General features: G+C 35.0%; 4 protein-coding genes across 4 annotated transcripts in view; 1 reads left to right on the top strand and 3 right to left on the bottom strand.

Moving 5' to 3' along the window:
- The window catches only part of LOC113501410 (breast cancer anti-estrogen resistance protein 1), a gene marked incomplete in the record, with an annotated part of 57,183 nt that extends 51,288 nt beyond the window's left edge, over positions 1-5,895 (bottom strand). Inside the window, 1 exon segment of the mRNA XM_026882541.1 lies at positions 5,042-5,895. Coding sequence (XP_026738342.1) covers positions 5,042-5,074 — 33 coding nt within the window.
- Positions 5,896-9,319: 3,424 nt separating this feature from the next.
- Positions 9,320-15,148, bottom strand: LOC113501444 (nucleolar GTP-binding protein 2). The gene is made up of 4 exons (XM_026882578.1): positions 12,976-15,148; positions 11,446-11,950; positions 10,380-10,566; positions 9,320-9,487 (listed from the first exon to the last, which is right to left on the bottom strand). Exons 1-4 carry the CDS (start codon positions 14,977-14,979, stop codon positions 9,394-9,396), a joined length of 2,790 nt encoding a protein of 929 aa, XP_026738379.1. The 5' UTR covers positions 14,980-15,148; the 3' UTR covers positions 9,320-9,393.
- A 564-nt stretch (positions 15,149-15,712) lies between these two features.
- On the top strand, positions 15,713-16,910 carry LOC113501140 (transmembrane protein 170A). Its single transcript, XM_026882169.1, has one exon. It carries the CDS (start codon positions 15,985-15,987, stop codon positions 16,381-16,383), a length of 399 nt encoding a protein of 132 aa, XP_026737970.1. The 5' UTR covers positions 15,713-15,984; the 3' UTR covers positions 16,384-16,910.
- A 610-nt stretch (positions 16,911-17,520) lies between these two features.
- On the bottom strand, positions 17,521-21,866 carry LOC113501139 (centrosomal protein of 135 kDa). The gene is made up of 2 exons (XM_026882168.1): positions 18,527-21,866; positions 17,521-18,436 (listed from the first exon to the last, which is right to left on the bottom strand). The coding sequence occupies exons 1-2, from the start codon at positions 21,656-21,658 to the stop codon at positions 18,293-18,295; spliced, it is 3,276 nt and encodes a 1,091-aa protein (XP_026737969.1). The 5' UTR covers positions 21,659-21,866; the 3' UTR covers positions 17,521-18,292.
- Positions 21,867-21,992: the final 126 nt, after the last annotated feature.

Raw genomic sequence — 21,992 nt, 5'->3', positions numbered from 1 at the left:
CTTCCTTAATGTTTAAAAAAGGCGTTTATGCTTAAACAAAGCCCGCAAGTAGTTTTAAAAGTAACTGCTCGTATAAAACAGCTTATCTTAACGCGATAAACATCCGTATGGTGGTACTGGGCATAGATTTACATAGAGACCTCAAGTATATCTATTCTAAGGATAGAACTTTCTGCTGTAGTCGAGTAAAAGAGATGCCGTATTACACAAAGTAGAGCAGTATCTCTATCACACGATATAATAGTCTAAGCTTAAAATGTGACTTTTAGCCCCCCGGTACCCTTATAATCTGTAAGTACATATGTAAACAACTCTTATAATTCTTTGGTTATTTACTGTAACAAATATTGCGGCGTAAATTATCGTCAGTATCTACAGACCACTGCTTGTTACACAACATTGGAATACTTTTTTACCTCTGTATGCAAATTTAAATTAATTATTTGTTTCTAAAATAAGTATTTAATTGATCCACCACCCGTACCCATCAACTTTTTGAAAACATTACCACCCTCCGCAAAAACAGCGCCAAAAATGCTCAATCATACTTAACACAAAACGTTCAAAAATGACTTGCGCAAGCTTCCATTATTTTTCAATTCAAAACACCGTGCAAAATAATATTACATCAAACCTTAGGGAATTATACTTGCAACTCCTTTCTTATTTCAAACTTGCGGCAATAGTTTTTTATATAATCGTATTGGAAGACTGGCAATACTGGCATTCTTCTCTGCGAAGTCACGCGCTTCGCGGCTTACTTTTTGTTACGGCCCTAGACGCCTTTTACAGAGTACAGAAAAACAAGGAGCTTGCTACCACGGCACACAAACACTGAATTATTCTACATAAAGTTTTTATGACCATCATAAAACATTTCACTTTAAAGCTTTATTTAAATAAATACTAGTTCTTTTGTGGCTTATGAAACATCGTTTAAACCTGATATATTCATCGTGGTGAAATTCGTTTATTAATATGAAGCAAGAGATCATAATTAGGTTTTTTATTTAAGTGTTCTCTTTATGGGAACTTTATTAATACTTTGGCTGTCTCGGTGTGTCTTTTGTGCACTAAAATGTGATCTCTCTTTGCTTATTAACAACAAACAATAAACAAATGAATGTATTTGCAGCGTGAGGGCGTCGAACTGCCAGAAGCTTGTAAGCTTCGTTGTGCTAGCTTAGTATGTTATGTTAAGGCATCCTCTTAGTATTAGTCTGACTGCATAGAAAGGTATCTCAGCCTACAGATAATCGTCGCTTCTCGGAACTTATGAGTCACGGTAGAGCCACGCGAGGAGTACCTACACGGACACCGAACCGGCTATCTTGATGAGGTGTGACCTTATTTGCCTAGCCTGATTGCCAAAAAGTATAGTCAAATATTAAATTCGACCTTTGGAAATCTATGGACAGTTCTGCATTAGCATTATTCACCGAGGTACTCTGTTGTTGAGTATATATATAGCGATGTTCAACTTTTGTAAACGGACTTTGATGATGCTTTTCTTAACGAGTTTTTAAAGGCATGTTTCGAGGTCCCATATTTTGCATGAAGCAGCCCTAAGCGCGATAAAATTAGGAATTCTTTTCATTAACTTTGGAGTCGAATTTCACTTTCATATTGCCCAAGTAAGGTTTTGTGGTTGCCAAAAACAAATACTATTGCGGATGTTGAGGCGAGATAGTGCTCTACGCCATTAATTGCGCTGTCCTGCTTCCACGACTATGTATTTAAATACGTCATTTTAAGATTTTACTCAGCTTTCGTCGCCAGTTACCACGATGCCGTCTCTATTTATATTAGAACAACCAGTTTAATGAGCCCTGCAGCAGATTCAAGTTAAGTGGGACTGCTACCGCGTGACATCCATTTCCCGTTTTTCTATCATTCCGTCTTTGTACTAGAAACTGGCTTTGCGTGTATCTAGACTTTTTAAGGATACTGTGTAGTTGACATGGCGCCACGTAGTAAAAACTTTGATAGGAACTTAGTCGGATTTGTCTGAAGATTTAATTTAATAGGACAGTATGGTTGCAAATTGATTTGTCTTTCCAAGAACCACATCCACTGCTCTGTGATTGCAAAATCTATTTAAACGCTCAGAAAAACAATTCAGTTTGAAATAAAACAAAACATTTACAAATAGACCATATTTTATCCAAATTCCTATTCAATACACCGACAAATTTTGATACAATTCGAACTAAACTTCCTTTTTTGGAAGCCGCCGCGCGCCGTTAAGGTAACGTAAAAATGATGGCCGAAAATAGCCGACTTCAACCTTGCACCCTACTAGATGGATCAATAGAGCCTTGAACCTTGCCCGCACACCGAACCTAGCTACCGTATGAGGATTATAACGATAGTACAACTAAACCTTGGTTAACATAGTTATCGCAATTATAGCCGTCATGCAATCAAACGTTTATAGTGACACGTGTGTATGTGATATAAACTGCTTTGACCTCTTTTTAGTACGTTTATTTTTTGTCAAGGGAGGTTTATTTTTAGCAAATGGTTTGCTAATTGAGGACTTAATGTAGTTTTTGAAAATGTTTTTAGTAGTCGACGTGAATCTTTTTGCATAGAAAAAAAAACATGGAGAGATGAGGAACTTGTGTTCCTGCCTATGTAAAATATTAAAAGTTTAGTTTGCAGGATTAGAATTCTCTTCTGTGATATTAGTAACACGTTTCTCAAACAATTACTGATTTGAGTAGGTATTTTGTGCCAATTTGGAAGTTGCAGTTGCGAATTCAAGTGAATCCCACGTCCTTTACACTAAATTAAAATGATTAGTCCCACGTTTCATACAGATTAATTTTACACATTAGTCTGAGGCGTACCGCATTCATCATTCGAAATTGTGGGCTGATACTTATGCGTACACTCGACGGAAAATTGGAGGCAAAATATTAATATTACTTTAGGCTTTATTACAGTGTGATAAGGTTGCTTTTCGTAACTTATTTTGCTTATACCACGCAGTTAGTATTTAAGCCTTCTCAAATTTAATTCTAGAACTGTAATGAATGCTATTGAAATGTCAACGGAGCATAATACAGTGTTACACATTTTAACATTGTGTAATATTTACTTCGTAATCCCAAAATGAGGTTTTATTGTTTATAAAAAATGTAGAGTGCAGAGCGTTTTCCGGATATCCGCATGAAAGTCAATTATTTAAATTGTTCAATATTGCTGCTTGTACTCTGTTGATAGTATCTTGTATTGAGCTTCTTTCATTTTAATGACAACATAATTAGATGGAAAATTTTGAAGAGGGTGAGAGAGAGGACATTAAAAAATGCTTCCTGTATTTCTTTTTCAACTCAACGGTTACCTAGGTATTTGAAGTGATCGTGATCTTCTACAAATGTGGTGTAATATGGTTACTATAATTATTTGTACCGATATTCATTTGAAAAGTTGTTATCTTTCCGATAAAGCATATTTATAGGAATAGATAAAGGGAATCTAGTGAAGCATGGTCATGATAAACATTGCTGTAACCGACTTATTTTTAGACATAATCAATTTCAATTACGTTCTAAGTAGCTCAGTAACTTCTATCTTTTCCTCAAAAATAACAATGACTCACTTTTTAATTCTCTCTCTTTATAAAAACCTCCAACAACTGAAGTTTTCCTTTTACGTAATACAATTGCACTCATCTTTTCATAAATGCATGCTATTTATAGAATGCTCCCAAAACAAAAACTGATCTGTTATAAACGTGCGAAAACATCGATTATTTATTCAAATTTATATAATTATTTATATCAAGACGTTATTGTTAGACTGGGATTTCCCATTTTAAGGTTATGAGATAACCATATTATTTTCAAATAATTCATCCCTCACTTTCAGTTGATTAATTACCAGAGGTTTACTACAACTCTTTATATGTTTTCTTATTCGGTTGAAATAAGGCGCTAATTATAAGACGAATAAATTAAATCCAAACCTCGTTTGCATATTCATCATTTCAAAATTGAAGTTATCGTCTTAGCCTTAGGTCTTAGAAACGAATTTAAAAAATAAAAACGTAAACAGAAGTGATGGCACTCTGAAATAGAGCGTCTTTTCAGTAGTAGAGCCGTAGGAAGTAATACAAGATTCATTTCTAGCATCTAGTAGAATTGATAAACTACCATTTTTCTTTTATTATGTCTATTTTATGGCAACCCTAGACAATCTTGCTTCACGATCAGCCACAGTGTTTACGCTCAACACTACGCAACAAAACAGACCAATGCTTATCGGTCGGTATCATGTGACAAGCATTGTGGCCGACGTGATGAAATTCACCAATTTTATCAAAACTAATTTGATATAAAATAACGTATTATGAATTTTAGTGTAAATGCGCGGGTAAGTCTGTGTATGACCATGAAATGCAGCTCTCGAAGGTAAGTAAAAGATATAGTGTATTTTTCCGCGTTAGTGATAGTATGATGTTTTATCAATAGGTTTAAGTAGTAATAAGTACGGTAGGTACTTACTTTTAATAAGTGTCTGTCTGTATTAATTTAACAACGGTTTATTACTAAAAGAAAACTCATCTAGATACTGATGCACTTAGATTCCTGAACAAAGTTGCAATTCTGTGTAGTTTGAAATCATAAATCCTAAACTCCTCTTAGATTTGTTTATAATAACTTATTAATAAAAATAAAACTGTTGTCGTTAATAATATTAATTATTTTATTCTTTACGTCACACTGAAACAATACCATTTTAAAGCGACTTCATAATGCATTAGCATCACTCATGTTGGTAGCTCTGCTGTAGATTTGAAGAGTCAATATTAATATCAGTTTTCTATGAAATAATTTATTCAAACTAGAAAACATTCTTACTTATAAATAAAACGAGTAACAGATCCTTGTATCAATATTTCATCCCACAACTGTACCTGCTATCTCTACATTTTACCGAATCATGCGTAAAAGATTTCGTAGAAGCCGTACGTGCGTCGGTCCGGTAGCCGAGCCGGCGTGGGACCGGGCGCGAGGGCTGGAGCTGGACTCACCTGCACCGTCTCCCGGCCCAGGGGTATCGACATTTTGCTAGCGGCGCCGCCGGCCGCGCCCCGGCGCCCGCCCGCGCCGCACCATCCACCGACCCGCTACTACGGGCGCGCGCCCGCTCCCCACAACCCACCGACGCTCACCACAAACAAGAAAAACACTTTCCCGATAACGCGATTTTCCACGAATATATTTAATTCCAACACCTCAGCTGTTCTGGACCTCCGAGAAAACTCCACACATCACCAAATAATAATCCGTCTTATAGATAATCACTTATAAAAATAACAAATTCGATGCATATGTATAATCAGAATACGGCAGTGTTCAAAAGTGCGATAATATTGGCGCACCGGACTGGCAGCTACCCCGTGCGGCGCGAGTGTGCGACTGGCGCGCCGCCACCGGCCGCCGCGCGCATCGCTCACCCCGCGCCTTCGCGCCGCTCGGTACGCTCGCGAACACGACTCTATGGGGGAGCTCGCGGCACAGCCTCCTTCATCTCAGTCGGTACGTTTAGAATCCTTACGGCTGATCACATGGACACGTGCCGCGGACACGGGCGTAGTGCGGTTATCGAGCGCGCGTACACATGCGCACTTCGCAGCACTATCACAGCCGTGGCTCATTCATTTGTACAGGTCTCGCCTCGAGTAGCGCACACCTGAGCAAATATTATGGAACTGGACGACAATAGATCCGTTGTTTCGAAATGTTACAACTTACAATTACTGGAGCAAGGCAAACAGTTCTTAGGCTTAATTTGTCTATTTCATTAAATGTTAGATTGGCGTCGAGTTATACCAAATAGGAAGGAGCTTTAGTAAATGATGACGCTAGAAGATCGTCCTACACATTTTTTATCTTTATTTTATAGTATGACAATTTAAATAGATTTTTTCATTCATTTTTTGCAGACTGTAATTTATTGTAGAGCTTTCATACTTCAAAGCAAATTACATTGAAAGCTCTTATGTTTACGTTCGTGGGCAACGAAGCTTTCGACTTCTCGGAGTTCTTTCCTTAATTTTGCATAATTTGGAAGGGTGCAAACATGAAGCGGACGAGCGTAGGCGCAGCTCGAGGCTGTAAGCTACTCAATCGGCAGCTCGCCCACTTTTCCTTTCTACTACGTTCACTGTTCCAGATTACGTCATTACCTATACTAGGTATTGGTGTTTAGTTGACTCCTCGTTACCTCCGCTGACGTGGGCGGAGACAGGTTAACGCAGATATACAATAAACACTATAACATGACCGCAGAATAGAGCTACCACCACCTCCTAAAGTTATAACATTGTAATTGTGGAAGCCAGACGCCGCTCTACGCCCTGTAGTGCGCTGTCACGCTTCCACAATGCAATATTATTCTACGAAGCCAAAAATCCCGGCGGCTTGAACCTACATATTTCGCATTCACTTCATGCTTAGTATGGTAGCACATCATTTGTTTAAAACAGATACGACGACAGATTCCTTATATTGCAGTGTTAAATAATTAACTTGTGAACTGATGTGTATTTCTAAAGCAATTATATAAAAAGCTCAAAAAATCTTTCTATGTACATAAAATAATGGAAAATTAAAAGCTTATTACGTGTCACATTACTTGAAAAAACCTTAAACTTTTAAACAATTGCCTTCTATAACGATATAAAACTCTAAAGAACTCTACATTTAGATCATTTATTTTTATTAAAAGACGGTATCTTGTTGCCTTCTATTACGGTTGCTGTGCCTTTTGTATTTTCTGATTGATCTATCAAATTCATTCAGTCCTTGTCTTGTAAATATCCTGCCGCGTGATTTACGCACCTTTGTGTAACTTCGGAATGTGTATAAATAATGGGCATAAAGAAATACCTACTTCGCTAGCCGCAGTCAAGTTGTCTAGCTTAGTGAAGTCAATATTACAAGTTACGTACAGTTCGGGTAAACATGAATGTGTTTCTAACAATCCTAGTCTTGCATTAAATAGCGGTTTTTTGTACGAAAATAAAGTGATTCCGAGACATGCACATAGTCCTTTGTAGAAATTTTGATCAGCTGTGATAAACTGATGAACGTTTGGTATGACAAGCCCATTATTATGGTTACGTAGCCAAGGGTAAAACGGAACCTTGGGACCTTATCACTATGGCTCTGCTTTCTATAAATATTAAGGAAAACTTAACGAGGTTACTATTATAAATGGTGAGGGTGATGGGTGACCATTTCTTGTTTTTTTTTTAGGAGAATCAACGTTTTTTTTTAGGATACTTATTTGGGAAGAACATTTTTCACTGCTTACTTCCACGTACAGAAGCGGTTTTAAAACATGATCGGAGTCTGTGTACTGCCATACAATGCATTAGACATTCTTATAAAGCAGAGGTTTTTATATAGGTCTTGACCGATAGGTAAAAAATATAGCAACATTATTCTTGTCTTGCTGACCGTACAATAGATGTTGCACGTCACACACTATGTAATCGATATCTGCATTGTGTAGGTACGAATCGGTCAACGGTATGTTGAAGTATGCGATTCTAAATAATAATAAATTCTTTCATTCAATTTCTTGAGGCGCATGGCAGATTTCATGCCCTATTTACGTGTGTTAACCATTTACTGACGGAAGAGAACCCATTCATCTCTACATTAAAAAAGTTTTTAAGTAATTTTGCTGCGTATTAAAATTAGCATGACTTTGCTGCAATAAATTTAATAGTAGGTAAATGCAATACTATTTTTCTTTGTAAATAAATTGGTGAACCGGAATTCCCCAAGTCCTACCTTGTTTCTTCCAGTTAATGCCTCTTCCGAGGAGAACTATTTAGTATATGCTGTCTTATATTTTTATTTGAAAAATAAGTAATTAGCCTGAAATTATTCTCGAACTTTTTCAGCAATAGCCGAGAACATAATTTTATCTCAAAACTGACCTGAACTCCTCGCATTCCTCCATCATACATCGTCCATCTTCCATAAGCCGTCATAATGAGAGCACTTCACATAAATTGTCATAAAACCGTCACACAACCGACTAATCAATTTCAGTAATTAAATATAAACAAAAGCTGGTGATCGCTCTACGGCCGCGAACTTACTGAACTTACTGGCTAGCTAGTCGTTCTGTGACATTGCGGCCTCGACAAATAAACTGTTTAGTGCTTGATTAGCACAACGTGTGCAAATCGTTCGCCGACGTCGCGACCAAAGCGCTCACAAATTGAAATTGATTGTCTGCTCTCGACTCGCACTCATTGACGTGATTGAGTAGAATGGATGAAATGGTCCTTGCGAGTAGTTGCGAGACTGTTTGTTACCATTAAGGGACCGCATTCGTGAATATAGGATGCACCTCAATACATCGTCCAATTACTGTGAGAAGCCTAGTTTGTAGTTGTGTTGATTCAAACACACATATTTTCACGTAGCGTTTGTTATGCTTTGTGTGCCAGTGTTTTGTATGAGTGGCCACATTCTAAATAAAGATTTTACTGGCTTGTCTGGGCAGTAAATCAACCTTTTTGGAATATATACCCTTAAAGACTAACTTGATGGCAAACTATAAAAGTAAGGAGCAAGTTTGTTGTCCCCAATTTGACTCATAAATCAATTTTATATATAATGCTTCTTACACAAATCATTTACTAAATCATCGACATGAAACCACTAAATAAACGTATCGCATCTTGGCTGTAAAGCAGAAACCTTGGTCTCTGTTCGAACAACAAACGGTTAATCAATCAATGTGGTACGATTGTTACGGACACGTGGATAAATCACATTTAACGGTCGCTACTCACTGTAATATAACTGTAGGTAATAATAATATATCCCGAAACTTGAGAATATAAATCTATTTCTGTTTAGGCAAAAATGTTCGACTATACGTACGTCTTCGTCGACTATGCAAAATACCAAGAATGAAATCAAGTATTCGTTTAAAATAAAACAACAATACTAGTGCCCAGCAATGGGACGTACATAGGCATACGTCCCACTGCTGGGTACTAACCTCTTCCGGTATAGGGAAGGCTTTGAGGATTGATCACCAGGCTAGCCCGGGGTGGCGATTTCAGATTGCTATATTTGGGTAACTCGGATTTTCTTCAACGTTTGTCAGTGGTGTCTTAGAAAATACTAAATATAATTAATGTCTATGACTTTGTCTTCGTTCTGTTCTTTAATCAAAAATCGACACGTTAGCATGGTTTTGTAACGACTTTAGAGTGTTTTTAAACTAAGAACTACACCAAATAAACTTAACAGCTATTATATAATAAAATACGCTATTAAAGTACCTATTGTTTTATTACGTCAAAGAATATTATGGCTTACAATTAACAATTATAATTGTTCTAAGACTTTATCGGTTGCTGCGACGGTTCATTCTCATTTCTCGTTCAATCTCGTACTGTCTGACGTCAGCGCGTTCTAAGAAATCGCGACGATCCAAATAACTGCAACAAGCCATAAAAAAATATTATTCGACTACTATGGTAACACTATAGAATTAGTATTAATTACGTAATACATTTATTAGTACAATTAATATAACACTAGCCTATATTAGCTATACGAAACTATACACAATCGGAAAGAGAATAGGTAGTGCAAAATATATCAAATATTTGAAAAACATAATCCAATTGAATATCGTTTTTATATTCAAACCTTAAGGTTGATTTTCCTTAACCAGACAGGCGTGATCTCAATCAAAACAATCTAAACCAATTAAATAGTACATTTTATAGGCACTTCAAGAGCTATTTCATATGACTTCATAGCCTAAATAGCTATGACCTAATACTGTGCGAATATTTGTATAAATCACGAACGGCTGTGTTTGAGTATAGATTTCTTCGAGACAGGATAGCTTTTGTTTTTAATTTTAATACGCAATGTGACAAATCCTGAGAAATTGTAGAAATTCAATACAAGTATATATTTCAATCTCAGTTTTATTATTTCTTGATATTTCAATGATCAGAGAAATCTATTTACAATGGCCGATGAATGAATGGCAAATTGATTAAATTGGCACGATTTGTATTATTGTAAGCATTTTTCGAACATAATAATTGGAAATTAAGTAATGGGCGGAACACCGTTAATACAATGAGTTTTCAACTATTGTGTTGTCAAAATGCTTAAGAGAATAGGAATAATTTCAAAACTGCCATACATTCACCGGCCGAAATGGTAAATAGCAGAATCGGAGCCTGTACTACTCGTACAACTTAACCTACTAACTTAATATACACTTAGAAAGTCTACATCTATTCATTGTGCAGAATAATGTATCGCATATGCGTAGAATCTATTTTAACTGCATAAAGATACTGTACAAACCCATTTCTCCCTTTATTGTGACTCTGTATCTCTTCATCGATGCCTTCGTCTTGCTTGTAGGTAGACCAGTCAAGTTTAGACTTCTCCAATGTCGATAGTTTGTTCTTTTTGTTGAGCTGGCCCAATACTCCGGAGAGTCCACCTCCTAAACCAGGTCGGCCACGGGACGGACCATCTACAGCACTGGCTGAAAAACAAACGGAATATTTGTAAATCAACTAAATATTTAAAAGGATAGGCACTTTAAATTGAACTAGAAAATGCTCTACTTTCCAGCCCACTGACAAAAAAACTAACGAATCAAATCCAACGATTTGATATGACATTCATTGGACGCTTTGTGCTTGAACATAAATTGGGAGTTACAATGATTTGTCCCTTTCATCCCCTAAAACTCATTTACCGTATTTTGTAAAAATACTAGTGATGTAATTAAATTAACTGTCAATATTCGATTTTGTAGCAAAATTAGTGTCCGTTCGACAACTATCAGGACAACGAAATTGGTGGCAATATTAAATTAAGAGTATTTACTATTATATATAAACTACCTCTTATTATGGCCTGAAATGAAGTTAGTATTTAATTAAAGTAGAGTATTTTCCAAAGCATACCCCTTTGAAAATTCACTGAGGTGAAACCACAAACTTCAAAGCGTTTATAATGTAGATCCGGAACTAAGTACAAACTTATTTAAATACAATCTACTTTCCAACACAAGTCGATGGGTAGCTTAGTGGATTTAAAGTTTTAATGGAAATCTTTGGCTAGAAACTTTAATATTATTCAAGGATAAGTTTGGTCCTTAAAGTTATTTGCTTTGCATTCATACTGAGATGGTATATTAAAACGAAAACATAATAAGAACTGGTGATTATGTCCTGCATGATATCGGATCTGACCAGTGCCTGCACTAATGGGTAAACCTACCTATTGTATCTTTGTTTCTCCCGAGGGCAAAGCTTTGACTTTTAAAAGACAGATTGTCCGTTAAATTCACCAAACTTGCCACTAAGCATAAGTAGAATATTAGCAAAAAATTACAATAATGATCGTGTAATCTTACTTGTCAAAGGACTATCAGCGGTTTTGATCTTTTCCTTTATTTTATTATTTTCGACAACAATCGTTTCACCAGCGAATTCGAAAATTCTTTTTTCTCTAGCTTGATCATCATTCTTTTTAGGTTCGTCCTTTTTAATTGGTTCCTTATTTACTACGGTGCTCGTTGTAGCACTGGATACTGTGGCTGGCTTCGGCTTACTATCAGTTCCTTCTAGAAACTTCGCCCATAAATCATCTTCTTTTTTCTTTTCCTCTTCAGGGTTTAATACTTCTTCGCTAACCTCTTCATCTTTTTGTGGAGATTCTACTTCTTGTTCTTTAATATCGTTTTTCGTTTTACGTTTCTTTTTACCTTTACTTTCTTTGACTATTTTCCGTTTCTTTACTTTTTGTTCTAATTCATTCTCGTATTGTTGATCAGTGGCTTCATCTGCGGATTCTTCTTCGGATAGTTTCTCTGGTTCTCCAGGTACGTAATCTTCATCGCTTTCACTGCCTGACGACATCTGTAATGATTTTAGAAAATGAGGAGACTAAGGTCGTGGTTAAAGAGTTAAGACTCAAAAGTGTTGAGAAGTAATACTATACCTGTTACAAAATAAACATAAGCGTAGTATACTGTTTTGTAATCATTCCGTGTAACTACTTAGGTATAAAATACTATGACTTATAGTTTTAGCAACTGTCATAATCTAAATTAAACGAAACTTAACATATTAAAGGAATTTAAAATTCGTATTTAAATGAAATAAGAACATATTCTTTAAATATTATAAGTTCTCTTGCATGTAGTTATCTGAAGCATCTACCCAGAATTTAAGAGAAACACTAACAACTGTATAGCTACCTATTGTGAGACTCGGGTTTAATTGTATATGTAAATTGGCGAGGGCTTGCTCGGCAGCGCTATTTATCGAGCTGTTTTAGAATATTGCCTGCTTACCACCACGTCCTAAAAATAATAGTATTGCAGTTGAGGAAGCGGGACAGCGCTACTCGGTGTAGAGCTACATCTCTATTGAACAATTGCAATATTACGACAGAGCCGGCGATAGGGCCCAGTACCTAGTAGGGAGGGTATTTAATGAGCTACCGACATTAATAAATTTAGAACGACAAAACTATCTCAAACACGTAGTATGTAATGCCGTGATATGCCTATCAAGTGATATTAAACAAAATAATCTCTGACTGATATGCATGATGACTGTGTATGAATCGGAAAAAATCAATTTCATGTTTCAGATTAAAAATAAATTGGCATGTTCATTCATTCATCTGTTAAATGAAAGTTAATGTGCAAGACTGACATCTAATCGTTTATCGACTTTCAAGAACTAACTTGCTAGCAAAAAGAAAAAAATGCAAGTTTTGCTTAAGTTACAGGTCATTATCTTAAAATATTGTCTTATCAAAATTAATAAATATCGATTCGGCTTGATGGAAATAAAAAAAAAACAATATATTTAAATTTTTATTTAAATTATTACATTTATTCATGCGGTTTCTTAGACCTATTTCTGTTCTTAACATTAGACACCTCATAGAAGTTACTTCCTGTTTTCGTTCGCTTTTGGGCTCTCTCTATTGCCCTCCTCTTCTTTGCTGTCATTTTCTTGGAACCAGTCTCATTGCCTGCCTTTCGTTTATTTCCAATTTCTTCAACAGTGAATGCTCCACTTGCTGCCTCTAGTTTCTTGCGTTTTAGTTCTTTAATGGTTTCTGGGTCATTTGTTAAATGATCTTCTACATCACTACATTGATTATCATCAATATCACTGTATATGTCACTGATGTCTGAAGAATCTGGGTCATCATTTTCATTATCCACATTTGTTGATTCATCATTTTCTTCATTCTCGTCATCATCAATTCCTTTAAGTTCTTCAGGTATGTCAACTTTGTCTAGAGGTTTCACATCATCATCATTGTCAAATTTCAGTCCCACTCGAATTTTAGCAAAATCTTGAGCAACAATGAGTTTATTGATAAGAATAGGCTTTTCAGGGACATTATCAGTGTCATTTTCAGCTTCCAAGTTTGCATCATCTTCTGTGTCTTCCTTTGTAGTTTTAGTCTCTTTATCTTTAGCTGGTTCTTCTTGTTGTTTTGACAATGGAATTTCGAAGCCTTCTGGTGCCACATAAAATGGCAACTTTCCCCTCTGCCAATCATTAAGCACCATTCTAGCCACTTGACTGACATCAGGCTCACCTTTCTTTAATAACTTTCCTGTGCGTGCCGCTAACTTTTCTAAGAATTCAGTAGCCGTATCCCAAGCATCTACTTTGTAGGTTTTGACTAAATATTCCTTACGCACTCTCTTGATAACTTCCTCTATGTAATCTTCTGGGTTTTGAACTAATTCAACTCTGACCACTCCCTTCAATACTTTTTCAGTGTCAGTTTCAGCAGATGGGTATACAACACCAGGGCAATCAATCAAAAATATTCTTCTCATTAGTGTAATATATTGCCATACTTTTGTTTCACCAGCAATAGGGGCAACCTTACATACCTTTTTGGATCGTAGAGTATTGATAACAGATGACTTACCCACATTGGGGTATCCAATTAAACCAACACTAATTTGTTTCTTATCAATATGCAACTTTGCAAATTGACGCAAAAGATTGATGAGTGACCCTTTACCAAATGGATGTGTCAGAGAAGCATGGAAAGCTATTGTGGGGTACTCGGCACTAAGAATGGCAACCCATCTCTGTGTTACCCAATTAGGTACTAAATCAACTTTGTTAAGAATAAATATAAGGTGTTTGTGTTTCTTTTCTTCTCTCAAAAACTTCTCTACATGAGGACATCTTGTGCCCATTGGGTCTCGGGCATCCAAAACTTGCAGAAGAACATCAGAGGAATCAACAACTTTGTACAACTCATTCCAAATTCTTCTACTCATACCAGCACCAAACACCCAGTCTCTCTTCCCTTCTTTGACACCAGTGTCTTCACGAACTCTGTCCACATCTTTACTTTCATCATAATTCTCAGTATTATCTTCTATAGCTTTTGACATGGTACTTAGGTCATTGAACTTCAGATTGACTCGTTTCCTTTGTTTTTTTGGTCCAAATGTTTTGTCAAATCCCTCCGTATCTAATAAATGCACTCTGGCATTCTTAGCCTTCTCATTAAGCAATGTAATTGGTAGATTTGTAGGTCTCATAATAACTTGGTAAGGATTCTTTACTGCAGCTCCAAATTCATCTTGAAATTTCTGTAGTGCATTTTGTGAAATAACTCGAGAGTTGCCGAACCACTTTTGGTTTGGCTCGACACGAGCCTGAGTGCCTGACGGTAGCCAACCTTGAAATGGAGCTGGGGTTAGAATTTTACCAGTTTTGTCTCTCTTTGCTTTGAAGTTTCTGTACATCTGCAGCCTTTTGATTGTTCCTTTGGTTCTGGGCTTGGCAACTCCTTTTAATCCTTCTACAGGTCTATCCGGATTCATTGAGTGTGCACCTTTATTGAACCCTTGTTTACGGGGGGCACCCGTTGCTGAGCGTACTTTTCCCATGTTAATATTTTATTAAAACACTACTTTATCCTTTAAATACTTCTATATTACAACAATCACGCGGTGCATGCAGAAAAATAAAGGTTATCAACACAAGGTTCGCGCAAAGCTCGCAACTCGCTCGTGTCAAACGGTAACACGCTAACTTCACGTCAATGAAACGGTGAAAGATATATTGTGAACACAACGAAATTACTTACATTAATTCAGGAGAAATGACTGGATGATGCAGAAATTAAAACTATAAGATGGTTCGATCCGGAAATCAGTGCTTTTCTCTTATTTTAAACCGGACACACCCAAATACATTAACTATTACTCCTGAGTCTACTCTAGTAAATATTCCGCTTTTTTTTTACTCATTGCTAACTTCACAACGGTTAAACGTCCGATTCACTGTTTATTTTTCTATAGATGCCGTATACATTGCAAGACCAAGTTTTGATTTTCAAAATATAAATTTTGAAGGACATTATCTGGTCGTTTATAAAATAAATGGCAATCGTTTTTTTTACAAAATTAGTAAAATCGTACGGCTCAAACCCGTGTGCATCAAAATTAAACTTTATCTGAGAAATAATCAGAGTATGTATATGTATAATAAATAACATATAATAATAATAAATAATATCTCGTTTTCTATTTGGATATTACAATATTAATAGCGTCGTAGACATCTGATGTAAAAGTACAAATTGTACACACCTACATCCGTGCAACATTTTTTTTACTAATGTCAAAATTGTCAAACAAAACAAAATGTCAGCTTCGAATCAGTTGGATTACTATATTTTAACAATAAATAAACTTAAAATAACTTTACGTAAACTCGATTAGTTTTTTGCTGCTATAGAATTAAAACGTGACAATTTCCAAGTGATCATCGTGTACTATATTAGTATTATTTAAGCTACAAGGACTTAGTGAACATCCACTTAATCGTAAGAATTTTTCGATAATTAAAACTGCCCCGATGCCTTTGAGCTTTAGAAAACGAAAGACAACATGTATGACATGTTGTCCGAATTTCGAGTATCGGAATTTGATTCTTTTGTGGATATACTAAAATTGACTCCTGGTGATCCGTTAAATACATTTGGTGAGATGTGGTATCCAGTGTTTTTGTGGTCTTTATTCTCTTCAGTGTTTGTGCATACGTGTGCGGCCCTCGTCGCTTTCGGGACATTAAGAAAACATAAATACGGGAAATTCTTTCCCGTGTTGTTGATTGTGATGGGTGTTGTGTGTCCAGTGACTTCAGGTGTCGCAACTAGTGCAGCTGTGGCGTTTATATACCGCGCCGCTAACTTAACTATGCCTCCAATACATGCTATGATATGGGGCATAGGACAAACAGTACTTGGAGCTGGAATGGGTTTCACCAGGATTTTAGCTACATTGTAATAAAAGAAATGAATTTTTGTTTAGCTAATTATATTGCAATATATTTATGAACAATGTTATCGAAATCAAATAAATTCTGAGTCAATTAAATATAATTATAGTGATGCAAGGTAGATTAAAGGAAAGGTGCTGCATGTTGATGCATTATTCCTGTAACATGTGAAGACAACTTACAAGATGCTGTGTTACTCCCTATAGTGAATACTCCTTAGATGTCTGCTGTAAATACATGTATAATTCTACTTCTGTATGTAGCGGCATATAATACACAATGTGCTTAATTTTGTATATGAACTAGGTACTTCAATCTTGAATATTTATATAAATAATGGAAATGAAATAGGCAATACAAATAAAATGTGCAATAATATGAATGAAATTGTAAATATGTGCCTACCTTTATATGACTGATGTTTCAAATAAAATCATTATTCTAGAATTAGTTTTTCTACTTGAAATGTAGCATCATATAGTGGCATTATTTGATCTAAAGCCATCCTAACTGTAAAGTAGATACCTGGTGCATTGATTTTTTTTAATGAATAAGTTGGTCAAAAATCATCCTTTTTTTAAATTATAAATGCATTCCATGTAATATTTTTATCAAAAATGTTATTCATATCATTGACACAATGTAATTCTTTTAATAATTGTATATATTGTGACATTTAATTTATTTTGCTCATAATTTGAGACTTATTGGGCCCACCGACACATACTTGACTCTTTTTAATAAATTATACTTTAGTAGCATCCCACATAGTCTATTCTCATATTGCACAAAACACCTAACTTACCTGATGGAATAACCTGAATATAAATTATTAGTGCTGCATTAGCATACCTAGTTATTTTATGTAGTAGTAAACAGCACCAAAAAATGCTAATTTTTTTAATCCTTTTCTCTTAGGGGTCTTTATGCCTGGTTTTGTACTTATGTGCATATACATTGTAGTCCATAAAAATGCAAAAAAGGCAAACCTTTTACCAAAAACACAACATAATATACACATAATTGATTCTTACTTTATAAACAGAATAATGCTGTTATGGCTATTGATTCCCATGAATGTGTACTGCAATCAATAAGTTTTCAATGAATTTTAGATATAATTTAAACAATATGGTGATGTATTACTATGTAAATGTAGATGACACATGTTGATGTCTATCACAATTGATAACACTTTTGTAAAGATAATTCAATGTAAGGTGATATGTACTTGTAATGTTATTTTCCTGTGGTTTTGATGTTATTGTAAGGCTTTGTTATAATGGTGATGTGATATACAATGTGACATTAAAGCTAATAACTACTAGACATTAATGTAAAATCTGTTAGTGTACATTACTACACTGAATGTTTCTGCCTGTACTGTCAAAGCCACAGCCTTAGCATATAATGTTAATGTGGTTTGTAAACTTTTTCATAAGTTTGTACTTATATTGTACAATAATATCACTTATGTAGAAGCATAATTATTTAAGTAATGCAAAGCTAGTATGATCATGTTGTAAATAGATGTATCGTAGAAGAATATTGGAAAAGGAGGTATAATTTTCCATACTTGAATATAATCCAAAGAAAATATATGGTTTGGATATTAACTGAATAGTTTTAATTTTCCTGTTCACTGCTACCCAATAATGTAACACAATAGCTTTTTTACAACAATCGATAATAAAAAGAACAACACTTCACAACTAAAATTCATAATATATTATGTCAATACATGTTTTATTTACAATTGACCTTTACATCAATTCAAAACTCACATTGAAAGAAAATATTCTCCTAACAAACATGATACTAAATACATAGTGTATTACATACATATTCAAATATATTATATTTAGTATATCTCTAACCCTGTACTTGGAATAATCGAAAATTTCGAATGTTATAGCACTAAAGAGTGCTGCTACTGTGGGAATATTTTGAGAGACTTTTGTGGCTCCTGTGGTAAAGTGTAGTGTCCTCATCTTCATGACTCCCTTCATGAATCTCCTCTAGCATTATCGGAAGTTCATATTCATGTTCTTTCTCCAATGTCTGTAATGTTAAAATTAAATGATTAATTCTGAGTCTATATCTATGGTACTACACTTAATAGATAAAAACAGTTTATAATTATATTACTACCTCACGAATTTCGTCCTCTCTTCTGGTCAGCCTGCTAACATTTTCTTGCAAAGATTTAGTTTCAGATGTAGCATCTTGCAAAGCTAGTTTGAGTTCAACAATCTCCTTCCTAGCATTAGATAATAATTTTTCAGTAGTCGCCAAGCTGTGCTTCATTTCGTCTTTCTCCCCTTCCAATTTTGTTTTAACATTAGAAAGTGTTTTAATCCTGTTTTCGTACAATTTCAATTCAGAATCAGCTTCACCAATACCTCTTACAGTATTCGAGTTTTCTGTCTGCAAATTATTGCACATTTGTTTCAAGTACGAAATATTTTGCTCCAGTATAGCTTTTTCTTCAGTCATCAATTTCACTTCATTTTCTAATGAAGTTATCTTACATTGCATAGAAGCAATCCGAGAAGAATGAGAATCCAGTATGTTGTCTTTGTCTAATAATTTGCTCTCTAAACTTTGTATCTTATTAATGTATGTCTGCAACTGCACTGTCTTAGAAGCTGATTCACTTTCTAGTGAATGATTAGTATTTTCCAAAATATTGGCTTCAACAGAGAGACTGGCAAAGTGTTCTAACATATCAGCTCTTTCTGCTTCCTTTTGTGATAATAGTTCTTCAATTCTCCTGACTTCTGCAACATAATGCTGCAGCTGTTGTTTTAAGCCATCTACCTCCTTTCGCGATTTTTCATACTCGATTTTCGTAAGTTTTAGAGTGCCGTTAGCATCTGCCAAACTATTTTGCAAGTGTTTATTTTCCATAATGGCTGTATCAAGTTGGTTATTAAGTCTTAAAATTTCACTATTCAGGTAATTTATTTGTGTTTCATGATCTGCCATTTTGTGTTCAGATACTTTATTAACATTTAATTTTCGTTTAAGATCGCCGACTTCGTTTTCTAATTTATTTAAATCATATGATTGAGATTTTAGTTTTTGCTCCAGCATGCTAACATTTTCAGTTTTATGGTCCAATTCTATAACAAGTTTATCGCGTTCTTGGTCCACTTTCCTAATTGTCTCCATCATATTGGATTTGTCTGTTCTCAACGTTGTTATTTCAGATTGTAGTTCCTTACACTTTCTTTCTAAAGTATCTATAGTATCATTAGATATACTTAGTTTCTTCTGAAGACTTAACAGTTCATTTTGTAAGTCATTGCTACTTCTTTCAGTTTCTAATTGTATATTTTTAATTTGACTTGCAAGAGTTTTCTCTTTAATAACATCAGATTGCATTTTCTTCAATTGCTCTCTTAAAAACTTACATTCATCTCTAAGATGTTCAGTAGAGGCTTTACCATTTCTATTCGTCATTTTAAATGAGCAATTTTCTTCTTCCAATTGATCTATTTCTTTTTGTTTAAACAGTAAATCCATTTTCAATTTCTCTGACAACTCTAATGCTTCTTTGTATCGTAAATTATATTCTTGCTTGTCTTTCTTCAAAAGCTGTATATCATTCATTAATTCATTGATTTTGTCTTTAAGTCTCTGCATTTCAGATTTACTATAGTCACCTCTATCATTATGCCTTACAGTATTTAGGTTTTTCAATTGACTTAATTGCTGACTTAAAGCAATATTTTCCTTTGATAATTCTGCATTTTCAACATTTAACTGGCTTATAACATCTTTATAATTCTGTTTTGAGCCATCTTCTAAGGTACTAATTTTTGATCTCAAGTCATCATTTTCTTTCTTCAGCATTAATATCTTTTGCTCACTTTCACATAATTGTGTATGCAACTCCCTTACAAAACCATTGTCTTTAGGGTGATTCACTTTTGGGCTGTCTTTATCAATACATTTAGCCATATGCCTGTTAAATGAACTCATTATTTCAGTCATCTTTTCTTGAACATTCATCATATGCATGTCATATCTTCTTCTTTCTTCGGCTAGAATAGTTTGGAGTTCATTTTTTGTAGGTAATTTATGTCTTCTAGGACTGTGATTGTCATTATCATGTACCCTAAAACTCTTATTCAAGTGGGGCATTGACAAGATCTTGTCTTGCAGAGTTTTGTTGAGGTCTACCAGATCTTTGATTTCCTTGTGCAATGCTTCATTTTCCATCAGAGCTGTATTCAGAGATTCCTGTAGATGTGTGGACTTTGGTGACACATCTTTAGATTGCTGTGCTAGTTGTTTCTCTAGTTCAGAATTTTTCATAGTCAACCCTTCTATTCTTGTTTGTAAAAAGTTGACGTCATTCATCATTGCAGATAGTCTCTTGTTACAATCTTCTTCAACTTTTAATGCTAGTGTGTCTACTTTTTGTAGTTCCTCCTGCAAACTTTTATTTTTATCTGCAAGGCTAAGAGCTCTAAGCATGGCTTCATGTTGTTTCTCTAAGCCTATTTCATTTTCTTTCTTGAGCACTTCATTTGCAGATTCTAATTCATGTATTTCTTTCATCATTTTGTGGACAGTATCATTAGAGGACTGTCTACAACAATCTTTGCTAATGGCTGACAAAGGTCGTCCTCCTTCTAATAACATATTCAGGCGTATAATTTCATTGTCTCTGTGTTCCACTTGATTTTTAAGAATAACAATTTCATCACAATAACTATCATTTTTCTCCTCAAGCAAATGAATCTTATTGGTAAGTTCTGCCAGAGTGTTCTCATTGTAGTTACTTCGTCTGTCATGGCATGAACACATTTTGGGAAAACTAGGACCCTCTCCATCTCTTCTTTTACTTTTGATGCGAGAGCTCATAGTATCTGCACACAGACCTCTTAGACTTAAGTCTCTTAACTCATGTTGCAGCTTGCTTATAGTTGAATCTTTTTTAATAAGTTCTTCTGATAAACTCTTTACCTTTCGTCGAGATTCTTTGGTTATTTTTAAATTTTCTTCTCTCAACTTCATAATTTCTTTATGAAGCTGATTATTCTCTTGTATCAACCTAGCGTTATCGCATTTGTATGGCTCTGCTTCCATCATCAGTGAATCGCGCTGCATTAAAGCTTCTTTCGATAAATCCATGTAATGTTGTAAACTACGAGTGGTCTGTAATAAGTCTGCTAGCACACATTCCACTAAAGGTACAGCGTCTATAGGTAAAGAGCTGTTGTAGCCGAGATCTTCTAAATTACGCTTTAGATTAAAGTATGCTTCCCCCATTTTGTGTGATTTTTACACTACTTGTTTCGGAATGTTTTGTTGCTATTCATAGAGAACAACTAACAATATTAGTAATGAATTCCGAAATAGTAATTCATTATCCAAACCAGATTTCAAGTTTTGTTTGGTTTGATAATTTGAAACAACTTTGACGTCTGGTTGACAATGTTGTCATAAATATCAGGTACATACCATCATAGATTCAGAAAGGAAAAAAAACCAAAGGAGGACGTAAAGAACAAAATAGTACACACACTAATACCACAAACGATATCACAAATAATTGCAACTATTTGCAGTTAACAATATGATTATACATTTGTGTAGTAAAAAT

The sequence above is a fragment of the Trichoplusia ni genome, chromosome 15 (assembly GCF_003590095.1).
Source record: "Trichoplusia ni isolate ovarian cell line Hi5 chromosome 15, tn1, whole genome shotgun sequence".
Classification (NCBI taxonomy): domain Eukaryota; kingdom Metazoa; phylum Arthropoda; class Insecta; order Lepidoptera; family Noctuidae; genus Trichoplusia; species Trichoplusia ni.
Note: the sequence above shows the minus strand (reverse complement) of the source record. Positions and strands in the feature narration are given on the sequence as shown.